The sequence below is a fragment of the Solea solea genome, chromosome 10 (genome assembly GCF_958295425.1).
Source record: "Solea solea chromosome 10, fSolSol10.1, whole genome shotgun sequence".
Classification (NCBI taxonomy): Eukaryota; Metazoa; Chordata; class Actinopteri; order Pleuronectiformes; family Soleidae; genus Solea; species Solea solea.
In genome coordinates this window covers 19,669,208-19,688,333 of record NC_081143.1, presented here as the reverse complement: position 1 = coordinate 19,688,333, position 19,126 = coordinate 19,669,208, and the positions used below count along the sequence as shown (strand labels likewise).

At 38.5% G+C, this 19,126-nt stretch overlaps 1 protein-coding gene across 2 annotated transcripts; it reads right to left on the bottom strand.

Moving 5' to 3' along the window:
* Positions 1-1,023: 1,023 nt before the first annotated feature.
* gne (glucosamine (UDP-N-acetyl)-2-epimerase/N-acetylmannosamine kinase) lies at positions 1,024-18,530 on the bottom strand. 2 transcript variants are annotated; one of them, XM_058640444.1, is made up of 14 exons: positions 18,329-18,530; positions 12,436-12,501; positions 12,035-12,183; positions 11,688-11,934; positions 10,352-10,559; positions 10,107-10,259; positions 9,742-9,954; positions 9,429-9,516; positions 8,528-8,738; positions 8,262-8,391; positions 7,903-8,124; positions 5,823-6,005; positions 4,334-4,450; positions 1,024-2,928 (listed from the first exon to the last, which is right to left on the bottom strand). In XM_058640444.1, exons 2-14 carry the CDS (start codon positions 12,466-12,468, stop codon positions 2,693-2,695), a joined length of 2,190 nt encoding a protein of 729 aa, XP_058496427.1. In that variant the 5' UTR covers positions 12,469-12,501; positions 18,329-18,530; the 3' UTR covers positions 1,024-2,692. The 2 variants fall into 2 exon arrangements, with proteins under 2 accessions (XP_058496427.1, XP_058496426.1); XM_058640443.1 differs by lacking the exon at positions 18,329-18,530 and adding an exon at positions 15,945-16,138.
* Between the last annotated feature and the right edge of the window lie 596 nt (positions 18,531-19,126).

Genomic DNA, 19,126 nt, shown 5'->3' with positions numbered 1-19,126 from the left:
TCTGCATACGGGTCCCATGACCTGTGAGAAAAATCCGCAGTCGGCGATTTTAGGCGATACTGAAGGCGTGATCGATTTTATATTCTTGTATTGAAAATTAAACTCGAGTTGTGGCGTTTTCGCCACAAATTTTATTTCTAGCTAAATGTTTCAGGAGTTGTTTACATTGGCTCCTTTCATGGCCCATTTCATAGAGCAGGGTGTAGTTGGTTTGTCTTGGGTGTGTTTTTCACCGTCTACCTTCACAAACCCTCCAGGTCCTGCTGCCTGAGTTATTGTAAATAATTAACAACAATGACATTCTAAAGGAGCTCTGGTGTGGTGTCAAACAACCAGTCAGCTGACCAGCAGGGCATGAATCAGCTGAGCGTAACACACGTTGGCAGTCAATATGTGATGCAGCTACTACTACTTCTAGTCTACCACAATTATTAAAAAAACAACTTTGGAGTTTGGAGCGAACAAAAAATTTACATTTGAATGGAGCTTTAATATAATAGGTACATACTCTCCTTGTGCTAAATAGTGTAATAGTAATGTAATAGTGTAAATAGTGTCAATAGAGAAAAACAAAGGTGTCTCCTCAATTGCTCATTACCTAATATGATCAGGCATAAAGAAATTGAGTGGCTCCAAAATTTCAATTAATTTCAAATGATTTTAAAGGTCCAGCATGTAACATTTAGGAGGGTATATTGGCACAAAGTTGGCATACTATCCATAAGTATGTTTGTATAATTATATTATCACTTTCAAATAAATAAATAAATAAATAAAAAGGTTTCCATAGCCTTAAAAATAAGCCTTCGGTGTACGTAAGTCAATGGCCTTACTTTACGGAGGACACCATTGTGCACTGCCATGTTTCTACAGCAGCCAGAGAGCTCTGAACTGCACAGCTCACTGCACAAAAAAGCACAATATCCTTTCTGGTATGTGAAAGCCCCTGCAGTTCCCTGATGCACAAAAGTTTGGGTGATATTTCTTCTGGTACAACCTGCAGTCTCAAAAAAAACCAAAAACTTTTTAAACTGGTAAATGTTTATTAGACTTTTGCAAATGTGTTAGAGGGATGTTATTTTGGGAATTAAAAAGTAACATCAACAAAATATCAATATAACATAATATCCTGTAACTGTACAATTCCTAATAACTCACATGAGTAAGTGGAAAAGTACCATGTTTTGAATTGACTTGACTGTTTTTAAGTAGAAGATCCAGATATTACAACTCTGTTGGAGCTCTAGCTTATACCGAGTGCAAAAGCCAGTGTGGTGATAATGGATTTTTCAAGTCCCATTAGCACCAGTGAAAATGGGACATGAATGTAATTTTGTCAGTATAAATATCCAGGAGACTCATTCAATGTGCTCTGACTAATGTTACAGGCAGTGTGCAATTGAAAAAAAACCCCAAAAAAACAAGCAGCTCAGTTGAAACTTTTCTTCTACTGGTCCCAAGAAAATAAATCACCCCACAATGAGATTGGTATTTCTTCTCTTTAAAAACATTTTTCATTACACATATGGAAAGGCTGTAAATGCCTCATTAAAACACATTTTTATGTTGAATTTTCCTATGATAATGATAGTCTTTGTACAAATGAAACACAAAGGCTGCTTAAAATTAAATTGGATGAACAAAAAACAATTATTTGACACGGACGTGCGTTTAAAACTTTAAACTTGACCGACATGACCGATGTAACAGCATAAATCACAGGACCTGCGTAGTAACATATTTCCCAAAACACATGAAGCAAACATTCACTCAGTAAAATATTTGTAACGTATGCAGTAATACAATGTAAAACAAAGAATTTAAAACGTAACCTGATTCAGACAGATAATTCACCCTTGCCATAATGTAGCAGCAATAGCAGTGATAACTAACTATCTAACTAACTACTGTTCTTAAAGCATTACACCTTAAATAATTTAATGAATTACAAAACATGGATATATGACAGAGTAATTGGACGGTCACTCTTAAATGAAAATTTAGTACAAATTATCCATACAAGATGAAAATAAATGTGTAACAAAGTGTTGACAGTGAATAGAGAAGCAGTGTGTTTCAGTAATATTTTTGGTCACAACTGAAACAAGCTTCTCCATGCAGTCCACTAACTAAATGCTTGCTGCTGATGCACCACATAATAGGTAGTCATTGGAGTAAGGAAGATTTTTTTTCAATTTTGTCTCATCTTTTTAATATGACTATGCAAAGTCACATAAACTGACTGACTTCCAACGAATAATCAAATAATTGAATATTCATGCTCAAAACCACATTACATTACAAGTAAAGTGTTTGAAGCCTGTCCTGAAAGTGTTCTTACATAAGAACAGTAGACAGACAGATTACTGGCCTGTGCATTCAACTCACTTTACACATGAAGTATTCAGGCTTAATCTGTTTAACCTCTCACTCCTAAAGCAATTTGAATTTTTGTGGTCAACACAAGAAAACTGCAACTCTTTTAGGTTATCAACAAGCAGCAAAATAAAATTACTTTTTCTTTTTTAAATATCAGATTTTTTACCACATGCCCCCACCTCCTTCATTATTCAAAATGTATGCTATAAATTTTATTTTAAATTTAAATGAGTTATGGTTGTACTATCTTTTCTGTCTTGCAATCATATCATTGAAACTGGTTCTCAGTAAACCAGGACTAGTAGTATAGCCTTCAGTATGTTCTTCTTGTTGTGTAATCTAGCACCATGCTAGCAGCTCCAAGTAATGCAGGGTCCTCCAAGTCTGATGTGACAACTTTGATGCTCTGTGCAGAGAGGAGAGCTCTCCCATGGACAATGTGCTGCACTGGGTTCTGGTAGTAAGAAGCCAAGACTCCAGATAGAATCACAAGAGAGGGGTTTACTATGTGGAGGATGTTGATGATGCCCACACCTAGAGCTGTGCAGGCTGCAGACACAAAGATAAAAACATTTTTACAAGCATGTTTAATTATTGTCAGTGAATTTTTCTCGGCAATGGACTGCACCATTGTTCATCATTCATTATCAAGACTGTGGCGGTGCACCATATTATAATTTGTCCCACCACAGTTTAATAATGACTCCGTTTTTCTTACACTTCTAATATTATCACCGGAGACTTCTAACTTGATGTTGTGTGTCCATTACTTTCTTGTAGAGCTCAGTGCAGCAGATTTTGCTTCATGCTTGCTCACTCACACGTTTTTACTGTCCACATAGACAACAAGATCCCATAAACACCATTCAGACATGGTATTAACATGCGCACTGAGAAATCTGATAACAAGTGGGCAGCGTTAAGTATTACGTAAAGTTCACACCAAGTGGCAACCAGTCATGACGTCAGAGAAAGAATCTGAACTTCCATTTTGAAGCCTCCAAAATCGCATTTCCATTGCCAGGAAAATGTTCACTGACGCTATAAATCAAGTGGAAACTAGTATTTTCACATAGACTTCCCTGTAAATTATTTTCCAACCAGCGGAGTCGCCCTTACTGGCAACTCAAAATATTCCTGGTTGTTTTTAGAAGGAACCCAGAAGCCTACATCCATTATTTTTAATATACAGACTGTGGTTCACACCACCATCATACATGGGGAACTGCAAGCACTTGCATGTGTGTGTCCACTAATGCCCAAGATGGAATCAATCAATTAGGTAAACACTACTGCAATGTGGAGGATATAAAAATTACAAATCTTTAAATAAATGAATAAATGCATTTAGAAATAAATAAAAAACTTTATTTATATATCATTATATATTTATATAGTTTGTCTATGCATGTTGCCCTGTGATAGACTGGTGAACTGTCCAGGGATTACCCCCCCTATCGCCCTATGTTAGCTGAGATTGGCAAAGCTCCCCAGGCGACCCTCATGTGGAGGATATTGCAGTAGAAGACGGATGGAAGATATATTTATATAGTATAGTAGTGACTACAGTTAGCCTTCGGTTAATAACGTTCAACAGGCTAAAACACAACAAACCCGACTGTGACAGTGTGAATGTGTACTTAGGAGAACTGTGGCGCGTGTGCACTTTTATGTTCACCTGCATAAAACCAGATCTACAATCTGAGCACTGCCTGTTCTCTGGCAGGCAGAAGTTGTATAACTGAGTCCTCACACGCCTGTAACCAATACTGCATTAGACTGAGCCCCAGGCCCCTATAGACGTATATATCTCATTATCATACCACACCTAAATACAGAAAAAATAAATGTAGAAATAAATAAATCATTATTTTATTTATTTCCGTTCCCTGGTTCATTTACTAGTTTGAGCTTTGAGCAGAATTTGTTTTGTGTGTGTGGTCTGTGCTCTCACCCTTGTTCAGAATAGCATCGGCTTTAGGGTTGCCCAAACCGGCTGCAGTGATGAGGTGGGCAGCAGTGACCGGCTCAGAAAGCTTCATATCCATCCCCTCCACCTTCAGCAGGTCCTCTGAAAGAGACACACCAACACTCAAGTAAGATATTATGCAACCTAGGGTATGTAAATTATATGTCTAATAACGAGATTTGATTTAGATTGTTTTATTTATCTAAAACAATCAACATACTGTGACAGAAAAAATAAAGGCAGATGAATCAATTCTGATTGATTCTGTTAAGCACAACAACAAAAAACCTACGCATTCAAGAAGGAGCAGGCAGAAGCATAGTGCTTTTTTGGTCCTGCCCCCACTTTACAATATCATATAATTACACAATTGAATATGTATAGATACACTGTATGTATGCACACTGCTTAAAACAATGTAGGTCATACAACAACATACAACAATACAATACAACAATGTAACATCATATTGTACAACAATAAACTGACTAATACAAAAAAATAAAACAAGATATACATAAACACACATATACACATACATATATACAAACTCATATATATATATAGTAATTTTTTGTATATTATCTGGTAAATGATTTTGTTTTACTTTAAACACAATTAGTGCCGTTTTAACATGTGACAATGTCCATAAATTCAACGGCATGATTGCTCTTTTTTGCAGCGTGCAAATCTTTTGTAAGGTCCTCCTGTAGGTGTTTCCCCAAACTTCCACACAATAGAACATATATGGTAAAATAAGCATGGAGTACAGAAGATGTAGTGTTTTCTGATTCAAGTGTCTCGTTATTCCAATGCTCCTGGGCATCTTAGTGCCCAGATAGCCATACTTAATGGATTTTTTTGTCTTCTCCCAACCAGAAATGAACAGTTAAATTATTAAACATCCCTGTAATAAAATGTCTACAAACGATAAGACTGATGAGATGTTTGCAACACTGTTGTAAACTGATAGAAGATCTGTATTTCTTTCTGACATCATCTGCTTTACCAGTCTCTGCTATTACTTCTGGGGTAAACCCCCTATGAAAAGTCGGCGTGAGGTAGGAAATAGTTGGTACCACGATGTAACCATTGTATTGTCTTATGCATTTTCATTTTACTGTGTGCATTTGTCACAGATCATGGCAAAGAGGAACGGGGGAACCACGCAAGACAAAAAGGCAACAATGCCCATGATCCCGTGTTGCTTCCCAGCGTCATCAAACTAGGTCCTTTGTTACTGCTTTGACTAAGCGATGCTATAGCACTGTGCATTTAATCCACAGTAAAGACTTCTCCAACACCACAACAGTGATGGTAAACACTTTACAAACTATATAGGGTCTGCGCTCTATGGCATCAATTGTAGATACAATGTGTATAAGACACACCTTACACTCTCAGTCTACTCATAGGTGTTCACTCAGTCTCAGCCCATTCCTCAAAAACACAGATATTACTATAAAACTCTTACCGTCGTGCAGCCTTTTAGCCTCTCTCTGCAGGGCCATCCCAGACGCATAGGCCTCTATGCATCCACGGCTGCCACATGAACACTCGGGGCCTTCTAATGAAACCATGATGTGACCCAGCTCTGCAGCGCAGAAGGTGCTGCCATGGACCAGCTCACTGTGGTGGATAATTCCTCCACCAATACCTACAGACAGAGACAAAGACATGATGTATTTATTTTCCTTGACAGTCAAGGCAATTAAGCGAGAGGTCTAATTTACTACATGGAACTCAGTGCAACCAATATCACCATTTTACCAGAATGATTAATGATTAAGATAATTCAAAAAACAACTGAAAGGAATCATAAATCATAATCAAAATATTTAAGGTCAGCCATTCCAAACTAAAAAAAATGCTGTGGCCAAATTAAATTCTTCTATGGCCCACTAAAATCTTAAATCATACTTCTGATCAACACATAAAAATAAAACAGCCATTATTTTCCAACATATAATTAATTCCAGAGGCAGGAAATAATATTTAAATTTTTTTCAATGTTTATTGTTTTCAGTCATTTATATCTTATTGCCAAATTTAAAATGAAAAAAGTCTCCTTATTTATTTTAATCACACAATCACATGTATACTTTTCAGCTTTTACCGCTGTGATATGTCAAAAATTAGATCATGTCATGTACTGTAAATCTATCAATCATGTTCTGAAATTTCAACTTGAGAGTGAAGAAAATTACTCAAATTGTTTGTCTTTGAAGATTTGTTATTCACGTTACCCGGTGCTCATGAAGCTAAATTTATATCTATTCACGTTTTTGCATTAATTTTATATGCAATTTCATTTCTGGACAAATTGGCGGCACATTTGGTGTAAGCGTACTACGGATAAAGGTTACTTTCAGGCATGCTCGGCAACCCCCTAACTGTTGCATGTGTAAATGTGACAAGTAAACATAAAAGAAACCGACTGATAATAGTCAGTTTTTCTTATAAGTTTGATATGTCCTGCGTTAGTGAACTTACCATAGCATTCCTACTGTCTTGAACGCACCACCTGTGTGTGATGCGGTTTCTCCGATACAGCTGCAGACAGCTTATGTTTTACTTTTGCCCCTTTTCGCCACTATCCGGTTTTTCTTGTTTACTGCTGTGTGTAAATGCCAGTATGTTACTGTGTTGTTTGGTTTTGGTTGTTTGTTGTATGGTGTTTGCAGTGCCCCAGCCTTTAGGGGGCCCTAAGCAGAATTTGATTTGGGGGCTCCCCCTCCAACCACACAGACTCATCTGTGTGTGATGATTATTGACACAAATGTCACACTATAGCAATTACCAATTGTATTAATACATACGGATTATGAACTATTATTCCCTGAGCACAGATGCCTAGGGAAGGACCACCCTATTTGTTCAAGAGTGGGTGTATACGGGAAGGGGGGTCTAGGTTTCCTCCCCCACAAAATTTTGAATCTGGTAGATGCGATTTCCCATATTCTACTGCATTTTTTTATTCTACTGAGACATCATCTCTCCTTTTTAGTCACTATGTCTCTAGATTGTTCAAGACAAGAGTCCTTTTAAATAAAAAAAAGTAGGTGTTAATAATAAAACCTATGGAGTTAAAATAATCATTATTTATTTGATCCACCCACTCTGCATACACACTCCCAATTGTGTATTCAGTATTGACGTGTGGCAGGAGGTGAACAGGACACATGGACAATGGACAATAAGTCCTGGTAATATTGACATTGCAAACCATCACATTATTATTATTATACACACCATACAGCCTCTACCTGTATAAGAAACCTGTGCCTCTGCCACTCTCTGAACAGAAGAAACACACCGCAGTTTGTTTCTCATTTGTATATATGCATTTTTGCAAATATCTTCACTACAAAGTAGCTGAGGTTTGTCCAGTATGTCGCCATTTCTACATACATCTTTTTGCTAACTCATTTAGTAACAGTCAATAGGGAAACTCCCAAAAGTGAAATAAGTCAGTTCAACTGCTCACAAACTCACCAACATTCCAAAAAAAACAACTGGATTCATGCAATTTTCAAATCCTGCTGCATTGTCACCTGTGCCTGTGATGATTGTCACAAAGTTCTCCACTCCTTTGCCGTGGCCAAACTTCTTCTCAGCCAGTGCAGCACAGTTGCCATCATTGTCGACCCAGACGGGGAGGTGCATGGCGTCCGAAATGGGTGTTCGGAGGTCAATTGTGGACCATTCCTGGATCAGCTTTGTTGAGTGCAGGACCACCCCTTCTTGCGGGTTTACTCGTCCACCCGTGGACACCCCTGAGATATCAATGACATATTTGGACAGAACGGTGTGAAAATATTTAAAATGAGTATACTATTCAAAAAGGAATGTGAGTGCATGTTTGGTCATAACAACATGATTAAGATATTCGTATTTGTGTATTTTCACATACCAACTCCTAGTATTCTGCAGTTGAGGCACACAGCCTCCCACATGGCTTCAAAGCACATCTTCAATAAGAGCTGCATCCTATCCTCAAAGGTCTTTGGATTAGGCTGAGTATATTTCTTCAATATCTTACCCTGCACAGTGAGGTCAGTGAAAGTGACACATCATTACCTCATATCTTTGTGAATAGATGCAAATATCATTATGCTAAATACTTAATGCCCATTAAAATACAGCCACATCAAAATAGTAACAGTCAGTAAAGCCTACCTTCATGCATACAATAGCCACTCTGAGGTTGGTCCCTCCCAGGTCAACTGCCAGAGCACTCTGTGTCTCCAGGATGTGATCAATGTCTTGGGAGAAGGAGTCTTTCACTGGGGGGAAACAGAAGGTCTTCTGCAGGGGCTCGTCCAGGTCAATGGTGCGCAGAAACTTGAGAATACGAGTCACTGCATTGCCATCACCATAAATCTTGCCACTGATGAGAAACAGAAATCCAACTTAAAAAAAAAACAACAACACATAAATAAAATCCCATTTTAGGATGTATGAAGTGCCCATATTATGATATAATATAAAAATTTCCACAAAATTGTGAGGAAACTTGATGTAGACAGAAATCAGAGAGCCTTGGTCTAATCTAATTTTAAAGAAAGAAAGCAAGCACATCCATGCTGCATATCCACTTATCCATTTAACAACTCACATGTTAAAATGCTTATCATCACTGGAGATTGTGTGTTAATATCTATTAAATAATTCATACAATTTATGAGTACTGCACAAAAGCCTTATGGTACCACCAGCTTCGTTGTTTTGTAATTATATTTTTTAATATTAAGACAAATACGGATTTTATCAGTAACATCTACTTTACATGTTTCACATATTTTTTGCATAGGGAAATATTTACACTGTATGTCAATATGGCACTGCTAAACCAACAAATGTAATGGAGGAGTTGCCTTGAGTTATTACTGTGACAGACTTACATACACTGATGATAAATAGTGTGTTTTTCCAACTCAATAAGTCAATGAGACACCTGGATCTAAACAAACATAATATGTCAATGTTTATATAATCATGTTGAGAACCTGTGTGTGTGAAATCTTTTCAGAGCATGCATAGCTACAAACCAGACAGACTAACAGAACTTTGGCCATACCAGGGATATCTCTTTCCAAACTGCAGTTCCAGAGCATGGTAGATCTTATTGTGAGTATCAGCATCCCGGACATGAATAACATTTTCACCTGGCAGTAAGGGAACAAGTCATAAGAATACGGTCATTATCATTGAAAAAATAATATTGCTTAGATTACCAATATGTGAAAATGAATACTGAATCACAGTCATATATCTAAAACTCCATTTGAAACTCAAACTATTCACTCATATTTTGGTATGAGACAGCATAAAATCTACAAATACCCCAAGCAATTCATGTCAGTATTAATAAAGAGTATCTGACTTCTCACCTGTCTCTCTGCCAGTTTGCCTTGTTCCCAGGTTAACTACGGCTGTGCCGAAGGCCCCGGCCTCTCGCACTCCACAGCTGCTGTTTCCGATCATGCAGCCGGCGTGGCACACCAGCTGGATGAACTGTTCAAAGGGAATATGCTTCACCGCTCGGAAGTTGGGGTGCTGCTCGATGCCTTTTTTCCGCATCACACGCACCATCTCCTTACTGCCTGTTTCCATGCGGAAAAGGGGCGATTCAAGAGACATAGATACTTAATATTATAATCAATTTTACTACATTAGAATATGACATGTGTACTTGGACAAACACTCAAACATAGAAAAAACCAAAACAAGTAGGGGACCAGTGGGTAAAACGAACCAGCATCGATGTTCGGGAAGAGGATAAGCGTCTTCTTGTTAAAAGAGAGCAGGGCATCGAGCATCAGTCCATAGATCTTAATAGAGTGCTGGATGTCTGTGGTGACTGGGTGCTGCAAAGCCACAATGTAGTCATGTTTCTGCACAGTGTCACCTGTAATATAAACACACCACATTTCACAAATAAACACTACTTCTTTTTTTTACTATAATGCATTTCTTTCTAGTGACAGCATCCATGCATACCCAGCCAGCTCTTGATGACATCCATGTAGTTATCTTTGTGATAAGTTGACAACAGCTTATCATATGAGGGACAGCCAGCCAGCAAGATGCGAGAATGATCCTCACACATGGCAATGAGGTACTGCTCCGCTCTGGGTGTGCAGCATACATGGTAGTGGGCCAGTTTACTGATGGCGTGGCGGATTGAGTCATCAATCGTTCCACTTACCTGAGAAAAAAAAGCATGACCATGTTGGACGAGAAACAAATACAACCTGATGACCAGCCTGGCCTTTCTGTTTGGAGTTTGCATGTTCTCCCTGTGTCTGCGTGGGTTTTGTCTGAAGTCTCTGGCTTCCTGACATGCAGTTAAGGTTAATTGGAGACACTAAATTTTTCATGAGCCATAAATGTAGGTTTCGCATATTTTATCAATTGCTTATTGAAAACTGGATTTGGTGCGCACATGGGTGATGGGTGTGTCACTATCGAGAGTAGCAATTAGTGGCAATAAGTTACTCTAACCAGTTCACCGGTTGCTGTTCGTCAGTCATGACGTAAGGGGTACACGATGGAGCGATGCCTTTTGTTGACAGCGTCAATGCATATTTATGTTTCCATGTGTTATATGTGTAAGTATGAGCATTCTAATCTGAAGCGTGTATAATAAGAGTGGTAGAGCCACTAAGAATTACACGCGTTTGTGTGCATCAGTAAGCTCCCGTGTTTAGCCTACAGCGGCTTGGTTTTGAAACTGTTTAATATTGATCAGCCGCTATAGATGTGAATGTGAAAAGTTGTTTGCCTATCTATGTCACCCTTGCGATATGCTGGCAACTTGTAAAATGTTCTCTTGGCCAGTATCAGCTGAGTCTAGCTCCAAATACCGCGACCATTAAACAATGAGGCCTGGGTCATATTTTCCACATCTGTACACCTTCAGAATACACAAGGAGGTGGAGTGGCTCAGTGGTTAAGACCGGTACCCTGTGTGCAAAAGACATCATGGTCGCAAGTTCAACTCCACCCCTGGCTGATTGTACTCAATTCCCTTGTCACTAATCTTTTTTTAGTCAGGACGCTAAACATGGGCACTTGCTTGAGGTTATGCAAGGAGGTACCCACTTGTACATCTCAGCACTAAAAGAATACTAGGACATACAAATGAGGGTGAACTCTTGTTAAGAAATTTAAACAGCTGGGAAGGACTATGAGATCAGGTATGCATGTGCAGGACAATAGTCTGGGACAGACCCTAATTGCAGAATAATGGAAGTACATACACGTATACGGACAAGGAAAGAAAGAGTATGACAGTTCACGGTTTGATGGATGTTCTCAAACAGTTACTGCTAACCTCTCCCCCCTCCACGTGAAGTATTCTAATGTTCATCAGTGCTGCAGCAGTTGCCAAGGCCAGGGCATCAAAGCGGTCACCGTGGATGACGAGGATGTCAGGATGCAACCGCTGTAAGACATCAGGCAGTTTCACCAATGCCAGCCCAACACTCTCGACCATGGCTGCTTCATCCTCTCCTCTTACAATGGTGTGGAGCTTGGAGCCGATTTCAAAGCCATCCTGCTCGATCAAACGAAATGTGTTCCTGAAAATTAAGTTGAATAAATAAACCCAGCTGATCAGCTGTGGATGGTTCTCAGCTGGTCTCTGCAACAGGATATTGTTTGGCACCACTTGTTTCTTACCCATAGTCATCAATGAGATGTGAACCAAGCACCATGACTTCCAGTTCAAAGTCATCAGGGTGGGATTTGATGCCACACATGATAGGGGCTAGCTTGGAGTAGTCCGCTCTGTTGCATGTTGCCACACACACTCTGAGCTTCTTCTTCAACTACAATAAAAAGAAGATGAACCAAAAAATACATTCAGACAGCACTTATTGTTTTTAGCCGATTTGATTTTTATAATAAACACACTAGATCGACATCAAGTATGTAATTGATCCATTACTGAGAACAGCAGGATTATTACCATGTCCATAAACGTGATATACGTGTGTGTGCATGTATTTCTGCCTCATATCAACAACAGAATCCACAATAAGCTCCCATGTTCATATTTAGACAAAAACAAAAGGGCATACATAATTGTGCTCGGTCACATCTTTTTTCTCCATCCTTTCACTGCGCGTTCTCTGATAGTAAAGCTCCTAGGAAACAAACACAGAGGAGAGACTGAGATCCAGTAAAACATGAGATTATCCATTATTTACAATCAAATCCACCCACAGTTTATACTCACTTGGGCCTTCCAAACATTCAGATGCTGAGGCACGAAAACACAACAAAGCTATGCTAAACATGTTATGTATTTTTACATAAAGAAAACATGCTGTGACAAGGTTAGAAATGTGCCATCATACAAAGCTTTGCATGGAAGTGCAACAGTCGGATACACTCTGGTCAGCATGACAAGAGGAAATCTGGTTGGGAAAATTGATTCTTTACTGTAATATAGTACTTTAACAATTAATTGATTAGTTAAATTATCAGGAACCATTTCAATAATTAAACATCAAATCATATTTTTTTGTAAAGCGACACTTCAAAACATACACAATCTCAAGGCACTTTACATAGAAAGGCAGAAACCTTACAATATTATAAAGAGACCCAACAGTTCACACAATGAGCAAGCACTCAGCAATCAGTTGAGAGGGAAAAAACTCTTAACAGAAGCAGACTCGTGCTTTTATCTGCAGCCATCTGCCTCGGCTGGGGTGAAAGGAAATATTGAGGACAGAGGGGGGGACAAAAAAGGGAAAGATGAACAGAAAAAGGGAGGGGCCAGGTAGAGATGGAAGATAGACCAAGAGCAGATGTATAACATACTGCTGTAAACGAGCCAGAGATTGTAGATAGACAAACTTGTTGCACAAGTTGCACACTTAATTATCATCAGCAAGGTCAGTTTTTTGAGCCAGAGATTGGCCCAAACAAAGAGCTGTTAAGCTGTAAAGGTGATTAAAAAAAACAATAACATGTAATCATGTCATTCAGCTCGGTCAGATCTATTAAACCAACTTTCCAGGATACAATTACAGACAAAATGGTCAGGGGATTAAGCCTCAGTCACTGAAGGTTTTCACAGATACATAACATACACGCCTGTTTGTTTCTTCACTTGTGGCCCATATCTTTATTTAATTAAAGAATAAATGTTGATTGTCTCCACTTAATCTGTTGTGTGACTCATGATGATTATGTAGCGCCTCTTTGGCTGGGTGCTTCTCTGTTGGATTAAATTGAAAAAAGTAATATAAGAGGCATGCAAAGTTATTTTCTTTCAGCCAGTGTAGTAAACCACAGGGACCTCAAATTCTTCAGCAGATTGAGTGCTTGGATTAAAAAAAAAGAAAAGACTGAGGTTTGAGCTCTGACTGACTATGCTCTGTGTCATTCCTTTGCACTTCTGGGAATTAAGGATGAACAGAGGGGGTCACTGACAAGGGTATGAACAAACAAGAATTCAAGGGGAAAAAACATAGCAAGAGTTCCCACAGTGGTGCAAATGTTCTTAATGCTTTCCATTCCTACTGATCAATAGCTGAGCTGCAACACAGGCAGGCAGACAAGAACCAGAAAAAACTTCAACACTGTAGGCCATATTAGAGTAGTAGGACCATCACAATAATGTTATCATTTTTATAGGGTTTTGGGTGTTATGCCAAAATATTCTTTTATTCATAATTTTTTAGATACTTTATTAATCCCCTTAGGGAAATTATTCTCAGTCTCAGAGCGACTGATTATTCTCTGCATTTGACCCATCCTAGAATTAGGAGCAGTGGGCTGCCACACTGAGTAGCGCCCGGGGAGCATTGGGAGTTGGGTACCTTGCTCAGGGGTACCCCAGCCCTTTTTTGGGGTTTTTGACATAAATAAGCAAGTCATCCAACCTTTCTTGAATAAATAAGGGTGTGTGTGTGTGAGCTGTGTCTCTTGTTGTGTTTGCGTGTCACTTAATTTTGTCTGTATTTGAGGAGAATTAAGAACAGGTTTTGAATTAAACTTTGCCAGTGTGGACATTCAAGTACAATTTAAAACACTTGTGATTAATTCAAAAGAGAATGGCAACAGCTGTTCACCTTGCAAACAGAATCAACACTTTGACATTCTGGCAGTTTTAGCATTTTTTCATGCAACTGGTCTATATGTAAGATATAAATTTACCGATTTTGTTTACTATGTAGGGCAGAATTACATCTCATTACACCCCAAGCATGTACATAGTGTATATCCTGCCAGTAATTAGGGCCCGAGCCACGAAAACAGGCCCTATAACTTTGCCATACATTGACCGATCGCCTCAAAACTTCATATGTCACGAGAGACGGACCATGAACATGTCTACAGACACAAACTTCACCCAAAGTGATGTCGTCATTTTGAATTGAGGTCAGGGAACTGCTGCACTCCCCAACTTACGTGGGGACGCTTGCATCCGGTACGTGGGCCCTGTCATGACTGCGTGCAGTCCTAGTTATTATTATTATTAGAAGAAGAAGACACAGGTTGTTCAGAGGAGCCATAATAAGATAACTGTCAGCAAAGCTATTAGAATATAAAAGAGAAAAGGACGATCCAATAGAGAGCTCATGCAGTTAGCATTCAAAGTCTGTGTGGGACAGAGAGGTAGCTGCTTTTTTCCGTATATATCCTATATACCATTTCAGCATTTCCCCTTTTATTTTTCCTTCTACTGTAGTTGACCCCGACAAAAAAGCAGAAAAGAGATTTGTTATTGTATGTTGTTGATAATGGCCAACAGTCAGATAAAATGTGCAACACAGAGAGTCATTTACAGTATGAAGTGTCATTTACAGGGTTCGTACAGCTTTTTAAGAGTAAAATTCAAGCACCTTTACAGCACTTTCAAGATAAAATATCAACCAGGAACCCAAAAACATTACGCCAATTTTATTTTAATTTCCAGAAGACATTTTATTAATTACGACTGTCAATATATAGTAAATCCAGCATTTTCCAGCACAGTGCTCAAATTTCAAGCGCATTTCAAACCTTGAAAACACTATATTTAATATCAAGCATTTTCCAGACTTTCAAGGCTCTGTACGAACCCTGCATTTAAGTTAAGCTTTATTTCACTTCATATCCATATTCAAAAATGAGTAAGAGTCAGGTCAGGACAGTGTTGGACAGCCCATTTTTAACATAATTAAAAAACCTGAGTTCAAATGCAGTCTTCTATTAAACACAGGACAGTAGACAATAAAATAATGTCACAACACAAAGAGCAATACTTAGATTCAATCTTTGCTTTTGTGCCATTCTTAAAATGTTCATCTATCAGGTCACACACAAACAATAAACCCCCCTCTTGTAATAGGTCTTGTGAATTATGCTAAATCTCATTCAGCACACAGTGACTTCAACACTAGCATCACAAGACAGCACCAGGCGCCGGCATCTTGTGGGGGTTGGTGTGCATGCAGAAAGCATTGGAAGAGGCGAAATCAGAAAAGAGGCAGAGGCACTGAACATACATAGAAGAAAGGATAAAAACAAACAGAGAAAAAAGAATCAAAGAATAGCAAAATTAAGACAAAGAAGGAGGCAAAAAATTACTCACGTGAGGATTTGTGCACAAATGACTTTCCATCCCACACCTCAATTGCCTTTGATCCTTTTAATTTTTATTTGGCCCAGTCACATTAGCAAACAAAAGAGGAGCATGTAAGAGACATGGAGCAGCAGTAAAGGAAAAGAGAAAGAGACGACAGCCGCAATGGAGACATGCAGGGTGGGGGGGGAGGAGCTGCAAGAGACTGGGCGAGTGGATGTGGCATCCTGCCAGACATGCATCAATGGGAATTATATTTGTTGTCTTTGTGTAAAGCCTCTAGACCGGCCGGTCTCCGGTTTGTCCGTATGAACCCATAAAAAACACATTGGCTGGTTGGCACAGGATGAACAAAAAAAAACCAATGTACAACTCTTAGCGGTGGATAAAATACATCTTATTTTGCAATGGCAACACTTAAAGTGTTACAGATTAAAGGGACTACAGATTAGGAAGTAAAGGTATGTGTTTTTTAAGAGAGAATTTTACTTAACGTGTGATGCTATGTCTGAACCTAATAGTAGGAGACACTTTGTTTCACATTTTTATTTAAATTTCCCTCTTCCACATATACTTTTGACCATCTCATAATGAACAGTGTTGTTTGTTCAAACTTTATAGAGATGATGACCAATTTTCACACATTAATTGAGATGATCTACATTTAGGGTTGTTACCTTCTTCAAGAAGGTTATGTTTTTGGCCATGCTTAAAAAAAGGACAGATTTGAAATGTTGTGGGGATGTAGATTATGGCCCAAGCAAGACATTTAATTGTTGGTGGTGATCATCTGAATACTGATATGGATTCATGATTCAGGATTCAGTTATTTAACAAAAAAACAACAAAAAAAAGAGTCATAGTCAGCCAAGTCAGTTTTCTTTTTTTAATCCAATCACTCAATCTGCTGAAGAATTTGAGGTCCCTGTGGTTTACTACACTGGCTGAAAGAAATAACTTTGCATGCCTTTTATATTACTTTTTTCATTTAATCCAACAAAGAACCAACCATCCAATGAGGCGCTACATAATCATCATGAGCCACACAACAGATTAAGTGGGGACAACCAACATCAGTGTATCACTTCTGTTTGTTTAATAAGTTCATAGACCTTCAGGCGTCTGCTCTCTTTACACCACCACTAAGAGTTCAAGGTAACTAACCTTGTTCTTTATTCTGCCAATATTCTTCTCCTTAGATTATTTCTTCAAATGTACAAATTACCAAAAAATATATACAAATAAAAGTATTACTGATATTCAATTGCCTGAATTTAGTACAGAATTCTTTAGACTGTGCCCAAAACAGTTGTGATGTACAAAGTGTCTCCCAGGGCAAGAAGTTATGAGTCACTTTGGAAAAAGGGTGCAAGCATAATTACTATGTGGCTTTCTGTGCTCATGTCAACATCTTTAGTTTTGTTAATGCAGATGCACTCATGTATCAACTCTCTGTATCTGAATTCTGTGCTATGATACTGGACAGAAAATCTTAAACCTGTATATGAGGAAGAGTATACAAGGAGAAAGATATATACATATATACATATACATTTGCCTATATATATATATATATATATATATACATATATATATATATATATATATATATATATATATATATATATATATATGTATATATATATACACATACATATATATAGATCCACTGGATCCAGAAGACATTTAGGCAAATTCTTACATCACAAGAACCCATCACAAAACATTTAACCGATTCATCAAAACTGTAGACGGGAAGTTGTTAACTGGACAGACAAACTAAAAGATAACCTACATGGCCGAGGTAACTAAATAAATGATTTAACACCAGACGATCATGATTTGGACACATTCTTAAACACACAGATTTGTACATGAATAAATGATTTAGAAGTGTGGTCACCTTTTATGTTTCATACGCCAACACACACTCGTCTCGTTATTCAGTAGCTATACCATAAAGGCGCCTTTGGTGCAGCCAGTAGAACAAAAGTTTGGTATTGAATATCCACTTCAGTGTGACCTAAAGCATGACTTTTAGAGGCAAGATTGTTGAAGTGCGCTATGGCGAATATTTAAAGCCAGCATCTTTTCAAGCGTGGGTATTTGGGATCGTTGCGAACAGAACAATGACTTTAGCTAGTATTGAGCTACGGTTACGGTGATATGCTAGGCTAAAGTCCACTATACCGTTATAGTCGTTGAATAACTAACTAATACCGTTATGTCCACACAGAGACCGGGACACGTTGACGACATCACACACGCAGTCATTGAACGCCCCATAGCTATGTAAAAGTTACAGCTAGCGTTAGCCGGCGAAACGCACATCCCAGTCGTTAGCTTTAGTTATTATTTTCAAACTGGCGGATTCGCTGTAAAACACACTTTACCTTGACGTGTCCAGAGACGTTGTTCTTGTGCTAAGCTGAAAGTATCGATGGTTTCACGCACTTCTTTCTCTTCTGCTCTGGCTTATCAGTACTCTCACATCCACCCACACACTCACTCACTCACTCATACACACAAAATCACCACCGTGCTGAACACCGTCAAGTACCAGACAGGCAGTGTTGATCATGCTTTGGCCCTTCACAGTAAAACACATCCGGAAAAATAACAAACCGTAATACGCTGTGGCTGATTCAAGCTGCTCCAGAAACATGGGGGCACAAGATGGCGGCCTCCGTAAATCGAGGCCCTTGCCTACATAAACATGAGGCTAGGAAAACAAACAAGGAAAAATAATAATAAAGTCACTGTAATTACATGTTCAATGTCTGCTGATGAATCATCCTAAATGTTACAGTACAATAGTACAATAATATAGTATAATAATATAGCCCATATTATGGAAGCCCATTTCTATGGAAGCCCATTTCCGCCACTTGATGAAAAAAAATGATGAGATACTAAGTTGAAATTATGAGATAAAGTCGAAATTATGAGATACAAAGTCAGCAGTTCAATAGCAGCTCATGTGTGGTGTGGGGAGACCGACACAGACATGGATCGCGAGTATATTGAGGACTACTTCAAATGTGGCTTTACAACAATGAAATCCTTCATTTGCTTGCGGATTCACATGGGATTCTACTAAGCAAGCGCACCCTTGAAAGGATTTTAAGCAAGAAGCAACTTATGGTGTTAAAAAAAGTACAGTGAGAAGAAGGTACTTTTGTATTGTGTCG

What these genes read in the sequence shown, in the direction of transcription:
- gne (XM_058640443.1), bottom strand. Translation starts at nt 15,974, where the DNA reads ATGGAAAGTCATTTGTGCACAAATCCTCAC. An exon ending in TGTCATCAAGAGCTGGCTGG is followed by an intron (nt 10,260 to 10,351) that starts GTATGCATGGAT and finishes TTTATATTACAG; the next exon opens with GTGACACTGTGCAGAAACAT. An exon ending in GCAAACTGGCAGAGAGACAG is followed by an intron (nt 9,517 to 9,741) that starts GTGAGAAGTCAG and finishes CCTTACTGCCAG; the next exon opens with GTGAAAATGTTATTCATGTC.